General features: G+C 46.3%; 1 protein-coding gene across 1 annotated transcript in view; it reads right to left on the bottom strand.

Moving 5' to 3' along the window:
• Positions 1-16,188, bottom strand: part of Trpm1 (transient receptor potential cation channel subfamily M member 1) — a 104,830-nt gene that overhangs the window by 47,133 nt on the left and 41,509 nt on the right. The window contains exons 2-10 of the mRNA XM_055623146.1: positions 14,895-14,974; positions 12,734-12,926; positions 10,998-11,211; positions 9,865-9,989; positions 8,464-8,635; positions 4,817-4,991; positions 4,285-4,408; positions 3,258-3,330; positions 2,342-2,442 (exon numbers count right to left, since the gene is read on the bottom strand). Coding sequence (XP_055479121.1) covers positions 2,342-2,442; positions 3,258-3,330; positions 4,285-4,408; positions 4,817-4,991; positions 8,464-8,635; positions 9,865-9,989; positions 10,998-11,211; positions 12,734-12,926; positions 14,895-14,974 — 1,257 coding nt within the window. The remainder of the gene's footprint in view (positions 1-2,341; positions 2,443-3,257; positions 3,331-4,284; positions 4,409-4,816; positions 4,992-8,463; positions 8,636-9,864; positions 9,990-10,997; positions 11,212-12,733; positions 12,927-14,894; positions 14,975-16,188) is intronic.

Below are 16,188 nucleotides of genomic sequence, written 5' to 3'. Positions count from 1 at the left end.
TGCTCCCATTTTCCTTTCCTTGTTTCGCCCATTTCTTTTTTCTTTTTTCTTTTTTTTTTTTTTTTTTTTTTTTGTCCATCAGTTCCAGTTGCCTGTCCCTCTGTGTGGAAGGTACTCGTTCCTCATGGCCCACCAGACTGTATCTATCTATCATCTATCTATCATCGTCCAGACTCAGTGTCCACCCATTTTTTTTTTCAGCAATGCCTTTCTTGGTATTCCATTACAAATTAGCACTCTATCTTCTCTCTCATGTATGTGCATCTACCATAGCCTCCTACAATTTGGAATCCAATAATTATCTAGTATTCTGTTCCACACCAGCCTCCTTCTTCCTTCCATTTCCCCACCTTCACATCTGCCCCAGTGAGGACTTTGTTAAAGGCTTTCGTGAGTCTATTCTATTCATGTCTCTGTCCCCAGCACATGAAACAAGGGCCCCAGACACAAGAAGCAACCGTCAGCCAACATTTTATAAATTAGTGAGTAAAAATATGCAGTTTTGAAAACATGTTGAGCAAGGGAGAGCAGCAGCTTGCCTCTCTGCTGTAGCTTCTGGCCTTGCTGTTGCAGAAAGTAGAGATGGCACCAGAGGTGTGGCTGGTATAGGAAGAGAGCTTCTAGTTGCTTTCCAAGAGCGCTGTGCGTAATGTCAGAAGATGAGCCTGTAGCCCAGGCTGGTAGAGCCTACACTCTTAAAGGGGAGCTTCAGTGGCTGTCCAGGAAAGGGCAGCTGATGGATAGCTATCACAGGGTAGCTATCATACACATTAGATGTGGGTGTGACATGGTAGACTAAATCCAGCAAAGTAAAAGATAACAAGGAATCCCCACCCCCACCCTACCTACCCTACACCTAACCCTGGGTGCCACCTGCCTGGCCCTAGAACAGCCACCCTTAGAGCTGTGGGATGGGGGGGGGTGTATACATGACAGAACCTATAGGGGTTTGCATGTCAGACCCATAGGGGTTTCTACACATGGGTTAATAGTGGTTCAATGGCTCTATTTCTGGGCTGGGGGATGTACAGAGCAGGCACAAGGCAGGTGATAGTCATCTGTGCTGTGCAGGTGAGATCACACCCAACACAGGACATTACACTGTAGGTGCTACACCCTTAAAGGATGCGGATTTGCATGGACTACATCCACAAAGAGGAAAGTGTGCCTCAAATTTCAAATACGGGCTGAGCAGTTATCACTGGAATTAGTGTCTCTGTTTTTTTAGAGCAAAGAAGTTGCATTGATTGAAGGAGTGACTGAAGGGCACCTGAGTCACTTATCACACATGCCAAGTGTGTGTGTGTGTGTGTGTGTCATTGTGGGCTCATGTGTGTGCATGTATACACAACTTGCCCTACATCACAACACACACAATCTTTTGACCACACACATTCAGCGTCTCTCTTTCATATACATTGTCACAGTTACAAACATAAAAAAAAAATCCCTTAATCAAACATACACACACCTGCCAGTCCCACACACCACCCATGCATGCCCATAGTACTACTCACTCGCACATCATACCACAAACATGTCATATAGCATATACATACAGACATTATTCCACAGATGTGATATGTACATAAGTCACACATGTCCATTCCTTCACATTCACACATGCACATATATACATGGTATAACCCCATAGACACCACACATGCTAAACTACATCATTATATTACAGCCCGTACATCACAAGCCACATATTCAACATATATACTGTGCACAGACTTGCTCCATACAATACATTAAACCACACCACAGATATTAGACCAGAGACACCACACAAAACACATATACTTCACGCATGGAGTTCCTCAGGCCCCCCCAAAGTTTAAAGAAACACAGTCTGCAAACTCAAGGCCCTAGAAGGAAATGCTGCAGTTAACTTTAATGGTCTATTTTCTTCTTTCAAAGAATGAGAACCCTCTTTTACCAACAATGATGAAAGGTTTGGTGGTTAGTTTCCTCAGGAAGACCAGCTCAGTGCAGAGTCTGTGCTCAGAGCCTTTGTTTCTTTGAAGTTAAACAGAAACACATTCCAGTAATCTCATGGATTACCCAGATCAGAACCCTTAGCTCATCTCCTGAGATCCATGTCATGAGCAAGGACACACTAACACAGCACCGTGCCAAGTCATGATAAAGATCCTAAACAGAAAACAGTTTCACCAGGCATAGTGGCGAATGTCTTTAACCTCAGCCCTTGAGAGGTGAAGGCAGGAGGGTCAGGAGTTCAAGACCAATCTTGCCTACACAGGTGTCTTCTTGGCCAGACTATATGAGACACTTTCTCCAGAAATCAAAAACAAATACAACAGAAAAATAGTTTCACCGGCCAGTGTGGGCCAAAGACGAAGATCTGGCTTCGTGCTATGTCAACTCGGTTCCAAGCCAGTGCCAAGCTCAGCTGATCTGGAGCGGACGCGTTGGTTCCTGGGAAAGGAAGGAGTGTTCCTCATTCGTGTCTGGACCACCTGAGTCTGTCAGGTTCTGCGTTAGAAAACTTGGCTCTCCTACTGGGAGCTGATTTGGACCTAAGCACCTATCATTTCCTTCTTTCTTGACCCAAAATGACCACCAAAGCTAAGAATGCTGCTTTGGTTTTTTTGTTTTTTGTTTTTTGTTTTTAGGTTTCCTATGAGTAAGCCAGGGGCAACTTCATCCCAAGCCAACTGGGCCTGGTTTCCTGGAAGGGATGGAGGAGGAGCCAAGTAATTCATGGCCCTCATCTGAAAAGGAGAGAAATCTGAAATCTGACACCTACCAGGACCAACCAAGGACCATAAGCCAGGGCAGCCCAGAGCAACAGACAGCAGACAGTCAGTGGTGAACTTCCCCTTGTCCTTATCCATATGGACCCAGGCTAGTGAGGGGCAGGGAAGAAATACGATTCCCACAAGGGACCCCCCCCCCCCGCCATCCCGCATCCAGAGCTCCTGACTGCAGCCTGTTCTTACAGGTGGGGTGCAATGTTCAGACTCACTGGGACAACTCTGGATGGGCATGGCTCTGATAGCTCAGTAACATCCATGGGCATCCCTCAACCCCTATCCTACAAAAGCCCTCTCAGACTCTGGTCATTCCAGCATTTCATGCTGAGGTCACCCCAGGCAAACTGGCTGGCCCAGGATTCTTTTACTAAAAGTCCTCCAGTAGGAGGGCAAGAGTAGGAGCTCCCACTGCTGGTAAAGCCCTTGCCAGGCAGCTCCGAAGAGAGGAAAATCAGACTGCATTTCCCAGAAGCTTACCTTTCAGCAGGGCAGTTAAAATCGCCATCTCAACATCTTGCTGACCCTCAGAACCCATCCGAAATACAGTGACCTGGAAACATATGAATGGGGAAAAGACAGAGTCAAGGCAACATTGAAAAATAGAGGAGGAACTGAGCTGTTTTTAAAGAACTGAATACAGAGACCGATGCAATGAACCAAAGTCAAGAGGTTCACAGGCTTCCATGTTGTTCTTGCTGATAGAATCCTTGCCTGGATTTGGAATTTATCAGTAATCTCACCTAGGGAAGAGGGGGCTTACTCAGGATCTTTACCCCAATATTTAAATATCAGAGCTGATGAACAGGTATCTGACCAGAAGGAGGATGTTATCAGGAAATTTGCAAATTTAGAATTTTGAATATGTCATCATCTGTGAATGAGGAGTGCCTATGCCTTATAAATACAGTTGAAGGAAGAAATGAATAATGACCCTGAATTTACCAAAGGAAGTGACTTTGTGCCACGCCTAAATTGTATGCTTATGTCTCGCTTCCCAGGGACTTTAAATCTGATCCATGTTTTGCCTCTCTGAGTTGAGTGACATGGTGTGACATCACCTCATGTTTGCTAAGGTCTGGAAACACCTGAGCCTGTGGCAGTGGTTTTCAACTCTCCTAATGCTGTGACCCTTTAATACAGTTCTGTGTGTTGTGGTGACCCCAATCATAAGAATAGTTTTATTGCTACCTCATAACCACAGTTTTGATACAGTTGTGGATTGTAATGTAAATATCTGTGTTTTCTGATGATCTCAGGTGAGCGCTCTGAAAGGGCTGGTTGATACTCAAAGGAGTCCCAACCCACAGGCTGAGAACCGGTGCTCTGTGGGCATGGTCCTTTTTCTTGGGTGTGCTCAGACGGCTAATTTGGAATGAGTTTGTAAGTTGCTTTTTGAGAAGGTCAACTGAAGTGTACAAGAGTCCATCAAGCAAGCATGGCAGAACTAGACCCGGAAACAGCTCTCTCCGTGGATCTTGTTTGGAAATCAATTCAAGACACTCACAAGCTCTTTCTTCTTCATGCACTCCATGATAATTGCAAACAGCTGATGCGATTGTGACTTGCTGTAATTAAACGTTTTCTGAATGGTAACCAGAAGCTGGTCCCTCAGGGACTCATTTATGATCCTGTCCAAAGAGGGAAAGAGAGAGAAGGAAGCAAGAGAATTAGGGCAGCTCCCCAGTAAATCGGACAGTTTTGCCCACCCAATACTTATGATTTGTGACTGCTGATAGAAGAGACTTGTGTACAGGAGACAAAAAGTTACCCTGATCTAAAAGCTTCGTTAAAAAGGGGCCTAAGTTTTGCTCTTTGAAAGACTTATAAGGGAAAATGAAGCTGTAAAGAGAGGCCTCTGCAGAGAGGATTGGGTTGGGAACATGAACTCCTGGGTGCTCTCATACTGACCTTGGGAACTGGAGAGGAGATGAAGAAGTCTCCTTATTAGACTCTTTGGGGATGTCTGAATGGATCACATCCTCCCCAGACTAACAAAAAGCCATCAAGAGCTCGCCCTCATCACACGCCAATCCTACCCTCCTTCATCGCAGTATTTGTGTGCGAAGGACAAAATGTCAGAGGCCCGTCCACTGCCGTCACAAACCACCACGGGGACAGGAGGCTCTTCTCTGAGATATTCCAGGACGATAGAAACCACGTTAGGGCCGCCTTCCACCACGAGGCCCACGACAGGCACACCCTGGCCCAGGCCTGCAACACAACCACACTCGATGTCCACTCCGGCATGAACACCTCCAACTTGTCTTAAATGTTGAAACAGCAAAAAGCACAACTTCCTGCCCCAGGGCTTTCCCCTCGGCGTTCGTGTTGACAAACACTCGGCCTAAGTCAGGCGAAGGGTGTCTGTGCTCATTCATACATTCAAACTTCCTATCCTGGCCTCACTGTAAACTCCAGAACCTCAAAACTCTTTAGCTCCCTGACACTCCCATGTGACCTCACTCCAGTAAAGAACCGGACACAGGGACACCTGGGAGTGAGTTTTTAAAAGCTAAGAAAGCTCCTTTCCTGCCTTGCCTGGGTGTAAAATGCCCACCCTGGAGGTTGTCATCTAATGGTAAGGGGGGGAGGGGCAGACTAGTGGCGTAGTCTGCTCTTGTTACTGCCCCCAGAGCCTGGAAGAAGGCAGAACAGATTGAATAGCACCCATCTAAATGTCTGAGGTACAAAACTGAGAGCATTTCAGCTATCACATTTTTGTATCGGAGATGATCGTTGGCAAAGGTTATGCAAATATGCCAAATTTTCATAAATCAAACCTGAAACACTCCAGAATATTATCTTAGGGACAAAAAATATGGACTGCTATTAGTCTGTTGCTAATCGCTTATGTCCACGGTCTACTTTGACATTACATAAATAAATAAATAAATAAATAAATAAATAAATAAATAAATAGATAAATAAATAAATAAATAAATAAATAAATGAACCTGGTGGTGGTGGACGCCTTTAATCCCAGTACTCGGGAGGCAGAGGCAGTGGATCTCTGAGTTCAAGGCTAGCCTGGCCTATAGAGTGAGTCCTAGAACAACCAGGGCTACACAGAGAAACCCTGTTTCTAAAAACTGTAAATAATAAATAAATAAATAGTCTCTTCAAGAACACAGTAGATAGACAAATTTTGGGTGATAGATCCCAGCAGGGTGGATTCTGGAAAACAGGAAGTGATAAGAGAATTCTTCGAAGCTGAGAAAATCCTGGGAGGGTCGTGAGAAAGGAGCCCTTGTGACAAATTTGCCTACCTCAAAATGTCATCTCTGCCTGGCCAGGGCATATTACATGTTCCTTGGCATCTACTGGGGATTGGCTCTAGAACCTCACACATCCCCCTAGACACCAAATTTAAGATGCTCAAGTCGCTTCTATAAAATGGGACATACACATTCTCCCATAGGTCTCAACCCATCTCCAGGGAACCTATAATACCTGGCATGAGGTAATGACATGAAAGTAGTTATTACACTGTGTTGCTCAGAGGTAATGACCAGGAAAAAACTCTGTACACATTCATTAAAGACAGATTTTCTCTCCTGAATGTTTTCTCTATGTGGCTTTGGACCCTGTTAACACGCAGGGTCACTGTTTGCTGATGAGGTTTTGCTGGGTTTCTGTGGCTGTGAGCAAAATCGTAAGTGGCAAGTAGGGAGAAAGGCCCTTGATCTCATGGTTCTCAAGAGCTTGAAATAAAACCGGCCAGCACAGGTTATAAGAAGCCTTGAGAATACCAATGAGTGATTTCAGAGCCTCTGTTTCCTACTGTGATTTCCCCAGTGGATACTTAAGTGTTTAGACCAACTTTGTTTTCCGCTGCTGGAAGAATTACAATTAAGTTTATTTCAGCAAACAAGCATGGAAGATACGGCATGGGCTAAGACAGTGGTTCTCAACCTGTGGGTCATGACCCTTCTGGGGGAAGCAAATCAAATAAATATCCTGCATATCAGATATTGACATTACAATTCATAACCAGAGCACAATTACAGTTTTAAAGTAGCAACAAAAATAATTTTATGGTGTGTCGGGGGGGATCACCACAACAGGAACTAGATTAAAGGGCACTAGCATTAGGAAGGCTGAGAACCGCTGGGCTAAGCCATGAACAAGAAATAATGGAAAATGGATCAAGAAATAAAATGGAAGTAACATGGAAAACGGATCAAAGTGACACTATCTCTGTCTTTGAGATCATCAGGAACATGGTGACTTCTTTTCCAGAAGCAGATTAGAGCTTGCTCTTGGCTCAGGCTGGGCTCCCGAAGCTCTCTACAGTAAGGGTGACCCCTGAGCCCCCCTTTGCTGTCCTTGCCCCACTCAGAGGCCTAGGCAAAGGATGACAAAGGGAAGCCCACAAGTCACAGGTCCGGGTAGAACTTACAAGTCCAAGGTATCAAAGAGTAAAACAAATTCAACTGGTTTGCATCAAGGTCTGATTCTCGGGACCACTATACTCAGGAACTCACAGCAGCCGTGGCTCTCTGCACAGGATCAAGCTGGTCAGCATGCCAGCATGGGGTTGGGGAAGGGCTCGACAAGCTGAGGTTTTCTATGGGAAAAGAGTCATTTTTCTTTAAGAGTGTGGCCTTGGTAGATTGACCATGCGTTAGTGGATGATGCCACACCCATGAATGCATGATCGGCACAATAGGACTCAACTGAGTTTTTTATTCTTTTAAGAACATGAATTTGCCCTGGGGGGTACAGAGATAAGGGTAGATCTGGGAGAAGTAGAGGGAGAATTTAGTGAAAATAAATTATATGAAATTCTCAGAGAATTAATAGAAATATTTGAAGCTGGTTCTTGGACATCTACAGCCTTTCATAGCAGCCACCCCAATCCTAACCACTTGAGTGATATCATAGTTCCTTACATTCTGCCCATTTCCTAGTTCTAGATTTTGGTGCACCAAGATATTACTGGTCATGTTAAGAACAAAATATTCTGTGAGATTATTTAACAATTGTTTGACAGAATTTTTGCAAGCGGGCATGTCCCAGGAGGTTATGCCAACTACCTCAGTCCTAATGAGCTCTCATCCTTTCTTCTGAGAAAGAGCCAGTCCTTTCTGAGAAAGGAGCCAGTCCTTTCTCTCTAACTTATCCTCAACCCCTCCCCCCCCACCTCCACAGCATTGGTGTTCATTCCTCAGAGCTGTGCTAACTGGACCAGCAAGGATGGTTCCCATCAGGAACAGATGGCCCTGTAGCCAGGTCCAGGGACTTCCTCATCTGGCCGTGTTAGTGTATGTGAGAGACTCAGGGCTACAGAGGTATATAAAGACCCTACGACACTTATCAGTTCCTAGGACAAATCATAACAAGTCTTTGAGAACAGCTTTTCCCCCCCTGATAAAACATTAAGGAAAATAATAGTGATAACTACAGTAAACAAGAATGAGGGCAACACGATGGGCAGTGCCATCATCATGTCAAACAAACTGTTCAAAAGTAATTCTCAGACAAACTTGTGAGCCTGAGCAATGCATCACACGGCTGCTGTGTGGAGGCGATTTGGTAGGTGGCTAGGGCTAGCTCGTGTTCCATGGACCTAGCAAGAATCAGTGTTAAGACTCTCCACACCCTCGGGGAACTTCCTTCTCAGCTGGCTTCCACCCTGGGAGAGGCAGCCCTGAGCTGGCGCCCACAGCTGCCCGGGACTTACGTGTGTTAATCTTCTGCAGGGAGATGTGCTTTTCCAGCAGCCTTCGAAGCTTCACCTCGGCACCGTACTTGCCCAGGGTGCCGTTGTCAGCCAGGATGAAGTGAGTGTGGGAATTGTTGAGCACGGAGAGCTTGCTCAGAGGGTTGGACATGGTCTGGTAGACTCTCGTTACCTGACAAAAAGCACGATGCAAATCAAAGATGCAGAACTGAGATATTAGAGTCACAGGGGACACAGGAACCCTGTACAGATACCGGATGCAAACTTTGTTTTGTTTTTCAAGGCACGGTTTCTCTGTGTAGACCTGGCTGTCCTGAGACTAGCTCTGTAGATCAGGCTGGCCTTGAACTCAAGAGGTCTGCCTGACTCTGCTTTGTCGGCTCCCGACAGGGATTAAAGGTGTGTGCCACCACTGCCTGACTACCTCAGGTAAAATTAGTGTCGTTTCTCTACCTTATACACTGAAGGATACTTTCTCAACTAATGTATTAAAACAGAAACATGTCTGCTTTAGACAATGGCAACCCAATAATTAAACACTTATTTACCACAGAGAAATGAAAACTGACAGTGACACAAACTCCTGAGCACAGATTAGTGTCTGCGTGTGTGCCTCTGTGTGTGTATTGTGGTGGATATGCATGCTAGGGGAGATCAGAGGTTATTTTTTAAGACAAGGTCTCGCGCTACACGTGAAGCTCACTGACTTGCTGGAGCAGCTGACAGGACCGCCTGCCTTCACTTCCAGCACGGAGATTACAGTCACACGCTGTCACACCTGGCTTAATAGGACTGTTGTGAATCCAAACTCAGGCCCTCATGCTCTCTCAGCCAGCCCTTCACCCACTCTCTGAGCCATCTCTCCAGCCCCCTGAGCACAAATTATATAGCGATTATTTTTAATAGACCAGCTATAGACAACGGAGATGTTCTTCAAGAGATGCTGGTTAAACAACCTGGAGCAGCAGGTCGACACCGAAGAACACGATCCAGCAGTGGGGAGGAACATATGACATCTGAGTGTTCCCAAGAATTACATAGACTGGAAAAACCCATCCCTCTAAGGTTGCATGCTGCATGATACAACTTCCTGAAAACAATACACAAGTATAGAGATATGTAACCCATTAGTGGCTGTCCAGGTTCAGGAGGAAGTAGAGATGGAAGGAAATTGGCTATGCAAGGACAACAGGGGACGTCCTTAGGTTGATGAGGTATCTTGACGGTATGTACCAACATCGGCATCCTGATTGTATCACCATTTTGCAAGACGCTTCTACCAGAGAAATGAGTGAAGGTGCTCTCCGGTATTTCTTGCAACAATGTACGGATTTACAACAATCTCAAAATATGGGCTTCAGTTTTTAAAAAAAACAGTCAATGCCTTCAGAGACAACTTACATCTTTCCCAACCAGGTCTTCCTTATTCTCCACCATGCCCCATGGAGCGATTCCTATAGCACAGAGCCGGCCTCTGGACTTGGAGGAGTGGTCTTTCAAGGCATCCCCCACATGGCTGACGACACCTGCGAGCAGCCATATGCCACGTTTCAGGCCCTTCTAAGCCACATTACATCACCACTGACAAACTTCAGGGGTGCCTGCACTGAGCCTCCATAATCCCTGTGGATCAGGGATGGGACCTGTTCTCTTCATGAACAGAAAACACCACACAAGTCTGTGCTCATCATAACCATCCGTCCTGTGTTAACTCATGGAGTGTGGAAAATAAGAGTAGAGCCCGGAAGATCCAGGCAAAGATTTCCTCCACAGATTTCTATGAGCCAAAGCTGGAAGTCCCTGGGGTCTCGTCGGTAGTCCTTGGCTACGTTCTGCTAACAGCAAAAGCCAGACCATCAGGGATGCGCCATAACTCATACATGCTTCGGTTTATTCTCCAATAAACTGTGGAAATAATGCCCATAGGCTCATGGAAAACGACACTTGTCCATGGCTATGCCCAGGGAATGGCACAGACTGGCTGACTCAGATGTTCACTCTCGCTGTTATTCCCACTGAGGTTTGGACCTTGAATGTCCCCCCAAAGCCCCGTGTTAGATGCTTGGTGTCTAGCAGGAAACTGTTGGGAAGGGGTAAAAACCATAATAGAAATGACCCAGCGTGTGGTCTGTGGGTCACTTGGAAGTGCCCTGAAGAGCTGTTAACCCTACTCTTTATTTTGTCCTACTATGTATTTCCTCCGTGAGGTGTTGCCACAGGCCAAAGCGATGGGGCCAACTAACTGTAAGCTGAAATCTTACAGTTTACTCTGAGAGAGAGTAAACCTTTTCCCTTTATAAGCTGACTATCATGGGTGTTTGTTGTGGTGACGGAAAGCCACCTAACAAAATTATATTAATATTATTTAAACAAATCAATCACACTAACAACAAACCCCTGCTGAATAACTCTTGCCACAGTTGGGATCAGGATTCCATGTGTCTGGTCTTCTAGCCATTCTTTCTAGGAGATCCTCTGAAGCCTTGGTGAGGTCCAGTTATGTAGATTCACAGCAAGGGCGGGTCCTCTCTTACCAGTGCTCACACCCCCGGTGAAGATCCAGGCCCCCGTGGTCATGGCAGCCTTGATGAGGCCTTTCCCAAACACTTGCTTCAGCTTGGGCTGCATCTCGAAGTTCTGGAGGCCTCCATGCACAGATATCAAGAGCTTGGGGAGCTCCAGCTGCCAGTCCTTCACCATGAGATGGAGCAGGGAGTCTGGCTTGGTGTCGTATGAAACTCGGATATACTGCAAAAGAATTCGTGGTGCTCAGCATCGGTTTTGTTTCTCTGTCAGAGGAGAGTAGGGCTATGACACAAGTCCAAGCAAGAACTCCTTCAGTGCCCCAAGGCCCTCTATGTCTTGCGTCCTCTGCATTAATCTGCAGCCAAGTGACTAAAGGGAACTTGGGGAAAGATGGCCAGATTCAGCAAAGGAAAATATAGAACACCAGTACTATGATTTACACTCTATTCCAGTGCAGGACACAATATACATCTTTTCTTTTCTCTGACATTCAAGCTTATCTGAGTACTCTATTTGCAAAGTGAATCTTGAAAGAATTAATTCCAAGCTGGCTCAGCTAGAACAAGGGTCCAGAATGTTGGGCAACGCTATCACTGAGTGAGTAGGATGGTGGTCACGGGCCCACATCTGGACTTAGCCTTCTTCTCTTCAGGGTAAAAAGAAAAAAATTAATGGTCACAGGTCATGTTTCCTCTGTGCTGCCCTTGTGTATCCATGCTAATATGTAGGGAGCCATCTTGTGTTGCCAGAGGGTCTTGTGTTGTGGTATGTGGAACATAACAATTTCATTTGAATCATAATGTTGGACCAATGAAATGGAATTTCAAAAACGGTACTGAGAATCAGCAGCAAGTTACACGGCCCTTAAGAAAGGGAGCTAGCTCTCTGTATCAACAGTCAACTGTGAGAGACTGTTAGCAAGACTCTTCTCTTGCTAGCTGAGAAGAGAAGACACAGGGAAGCTGCCTTCAGGGGAAAATGACTCCACATGTACTGAGGGTGGCAAGCCCACGGTTATTATTACTGTTTTAAAGAACTTTCTCATCAATAGGTATGCTGGTTAGCTGTTATGTCAACTTGCCACAAGCCAGGGCCATCTGGAAAGAGGGAACCTTAGCTGAGAAAATGCGTTTTTCAGACTGGCCTGTGGTCAAGTTTGTACCACATTTCCTTTATCAATAATTGATGCGGGAGAGCCCAGCTCACTGTGGGGAGTAGCACCCCTGGCCAGGTGATTCTGGGGTGTATAAGAAAGCAGCCTTGGCAAGCCATGAGGAGTAAGCCAGTAAGCAGCATTCCTCCATGGCTTCTGCTTCAGTTCCTGCCTCCAGGTTCCTGCCTTGAGTTCCCTCAGTGATGGACTATTACCTGGAAACATAAGATGAAATAGGCCCTTTTCTCCTTAAGTTTCTTTCGGTCACAGAATATATCATAGCAATACAAAACAAATGAGGATGCCAGAGATGGGGCAAAAGAGCACGTGTGCAAGGCTGAGCTGGGGCGTGCTTTGTGGTTTAGAGCTTGGGGTGGATTCATATAGTTGTGTATACTTTACAGTGATGTCAAGTTCTGACTCATGGGTAAAATCCATCTGCACAGATTCATCTCATGGACTTGCAATAATGTGCCTAGGAGGTTTAACTGTAAGCCTGAGGAAGAGCCAGTTCTCTGCCTCCTAGGGGCCAGGAGACAGGCTCTGGTGAAGTCTGGGTCCCTGCACACAGTGCCCAGTCACCCCTCTTACCATGGCTTTATTGGAGTAGCCCCCACCCTGGAATTCGAGAATCCCATAGGAATCTGTTGGGTAGCTCTGGGTGTGTTTGCTGACAGACCATTTCCCAGACTGTGTGTCTCCCTGCTTGCCCTCCTCTCCTGTTGGGCTGGGAGCCCCCGGCAGTGGGGGGATATGCTGGTTAATGAGCTGACCACAGCAACACCTGAAAGAAGAGCAAAGCAGGCCAGTCAGCAGCATGTCCTCCCCTCCCTCCAACTAGTGAGTGTAAATTAGCCTGAGTGACCAGCTGGGGCCAACCAGGGCCACCAGAATATCTTTGTCATCAGCTTCATCAGGGACAGAAGTGTTTCCTGCAGCACCCTTCTCCCAAAGAACAACACATCACTACTTATATACCATTCTGTTTACAACATATTAGGTGGCTGTTTTTTCTCACTGAATGAGTGGTTATCTTTCTACTGTCTTGAGAATGTCAGTAGGAGGCCACTGGATATTGCTGAATATTTTGTGACAAAGTACAGTCATAGCCGTAGAGCAGATGAGTGACCTTCCAGAACTCTATAGTGCAGCAGAGATTCATGGTTCTTCTGGGGTGTTTGTTTTCAGTGAAACCTTTTTCTGCCCAGGTAGCACTGAAGGTTGGAGTGTCCTGTCCTGAGAAGCCACCTGCTATGCTGTTACTCCTCTGGCTTTTTGGGGATCCTGATTTTCAGCATCTCTTCACAGCTCAGTCAGCCTCTGACCCACTCTCATTTCTAGTCTTCCCTGAGCATGTCCCTTGGTCTTTCTGTGCATGTCCAGGATTTTCTTTGTTATTATCATGGTTGGCTGCCTGAACAACTGAGCGTGGTAAGAACAGCAGTGGCCCAGAGTGATGTCTTGGTACAAGTGGGGGTTCTGACCTGGTTATTTCATCAGTGGTGTGGGCTGCTAAGTGGGGTTTCTTTCTCTTCCTCTTTCTCCTACTCTGTCTCCTTTTCCCCTTTCATTTCCTCTCTTCCTCCCTCCTCTCTTTCTCCTTTCCGTTTCCTTTCTCTTCTCTTTTCTCCTTTCCGTTTCCCCATTCTGCCTTCTCTCCTTCTATCTTCTTCCTTCCCTCCCTTTCTTTTTCCGTCTATCCCTCCTTCCCTTTCCTTCTTCCTTCCTTTCATCTTCCTACCCTGCCCTCCCTCTTCTCCTCTCTCTCCCCCTCCTTCACTCCCTCCCAGTTGGTTTCATTGTTCTGAGTTCTTACAAAAGTTCATGCGAATTTTAGAATTTTGTCATTTCTATAACAAAGTCACCCAAGCCCAGTGGGATAATGTTAGACTTTTGTTGCTATGTTTTGGAGAATGAGGAAGGAAGATTTATTTCACAGTTTCAGATACCTCTGTCCATCATGGCAAGGAGAAGGAGGGACAGAGCTGGTCACCTATAAGTGGCCGCATGCAAAGAGAGAATCCCTGTGTTAGAAGATTCTTTCTCCCCTTTACTGAACAGAGGTTCAGGTGAGGAGACATGCTTGCAGGGTACCATGGATACAGGGAGCTTGAGAATGTGAGACCCTGGGATTAGGCACCAAGCAAATCTGAAGCAGTTGATGCCCAAGCGTCTGTACCCTCCTGAAGGAATGACCCTGCTCACATGGATTTCAGGGGGAGCCTGTGAGTAAGTCTCTCCTGCTCCTCAAGCTCGGCCTCAGCTTTTTGTCTGAGGAGAGGTTTTGGCTAAATCCTCCAGATGGCTTGCATGTTTGGAAGGCTTCTTATTCACCCTATAGCATGCATTTCCAGTAGGTGAGTGGAAGTGCTGGCCTTCTTGTGGACAAGGGCTGTAGCCATTTCACTCAACCACTCAGATCTTTCCCAGTAATACAAGATCCTTTTCATATAAATCGATTAGGGAGTTGGGCTGCAGAGGCTCAGTGAGATATCCTGAGACTATCTAAAGATCTCGCTCCATCTGGCTGACGGAGAGCCCAGGAGAGAGCTGCAAAGAGAAATCCCCCCCCTCCCCCCGCTAAGAACAGAGGAGCTCATTAGCCAGGTGACTCTTTGCTAATGTTCTGTGGGGACAGATTCTGGCAGGTCCTTGCCTCCTCTCCCTTCTCCCATGGATACTGAAAGAGTTGCTGAGACTTGCTGGGCAAGCCCTGACTCAGATAACGTCTCCACAGCAGCATCTGACATACCTGTTAGGGTCTTTTGTACTAGGAATTACAAAGATGCATTCCCTTTTGCAGAATGTTTTCTCTATCCAAGCTTTCTGACCCTGGAAGAGAAAGGAATGAAAATTTGATTCTGTAAGCCATCACCATGACTCATGAAAAAAGAAATCACATGGGCTTGCAGGATGGATCAAGAGGTAAAGATGTTCCACGGTGCCTGATGACCTAAGTTCGATCCCTGGAACCTACATATAAGGTACGAACAATTGTCCTCTGCTCCATCCATGAACCATGTATGACACATGAGCACATGCACACAATGTAATTAAAAAAATTAACATGCCATTAACAGGAAGTTTCCTATGTCCCACAGTCTGTGTGTGTGTGCGTGTGTGTGTGCGTGTGTGTGTGTGTGTGTGTGTGTGTGTGTGTGTGGTATGTCTGTGTGTGTGAGAGAGAGAGAGTGTGGGTGGGTGGGTGTGGGTGTGTGAGTGAGTGTATTTTGCAATGCTGGTGATGAAACCTATGCCTCACCCAAGGTCTCTACTGCTGAGCTAGGCTTTGGCATTTCAGTCAGGGTCATTTCAATCAAGGGGTTGCATGTGTTTCAGGATCTGGTGATCTGTGAGAGTGGGGGCCTAGAAACATGTGCTCCTGCTTTCCATTTGCTAAGCTTAATTCACAGGCATCCACCAGCTGAAGATGCTCTTTGTGCAAGGCTCTGTGCTGGGTGCTGCGGGCCTTTGCAAGGAAAGGAAGCAGAGAAAAAGCATCCTTTGCCCTCTAAAAATAGCAGGTGGTGGCTGAGAAAACGCAAGGAGAAGGGGCAGGCAGCATCAGGCAGCATCCAGGCCACAAGGATTGAGAAAACTTCCTGTAGTGGCTTTCCCAGTGTGGGCAAGGCAGAGGTCTTTACCCAAGTCATGTTGGCCTCACACCAGCAACACCCTCACTTGGAGGAGGAAGCTCAGAGCAGTGAAGTGATTGGCTTGCCTCGGATGACCCTTGTTGTCATCCAGTGGGAGACCGTAAGTGGGAGCAGGTCTCTGACAAAACCTGACCAGGCGGGCTGGAGGAGAGTTAACAGTGTCTATCTTCATAGGGCTTCATCCAGTGTGTGTGTGTGTGTGTGTGTGTGTAAGTTCACATGTATACCCACACCAGAGATCAATGAGTCTGAAAGCTTTGCACGTGCTAGGCCAACACTCCACCACTGAGCTAAAGCCCCATGTATAAATAATTTAATCACTGCTTGACAATGGCTCTCAACCTTTGGGTAGTGACCCCCTTGGCAAACTTTTGCCTTCAAAAAAAACCC

This window comes from Psammomys obesus, unplaced genomic scaffold (assembly GCF_907164565.1).
Source record: "Psammomys obesus unplaced genomic scaffold, mPsaObe1.curated_primary_1811, whole genome shotgun sequence".
In the NCBI taxonomy this organism is placed as follows: domain Eukaryota; kingdom Metazoa; phylum Chordata; class Mammalia; order Rodentia; family Muridae; genus Psammomys; species Psammomys obesus.
Note: the sequence above shows the minus strand (reverse complement) of the source record. Positions and strands in the feature narration are given on the sequence as shown.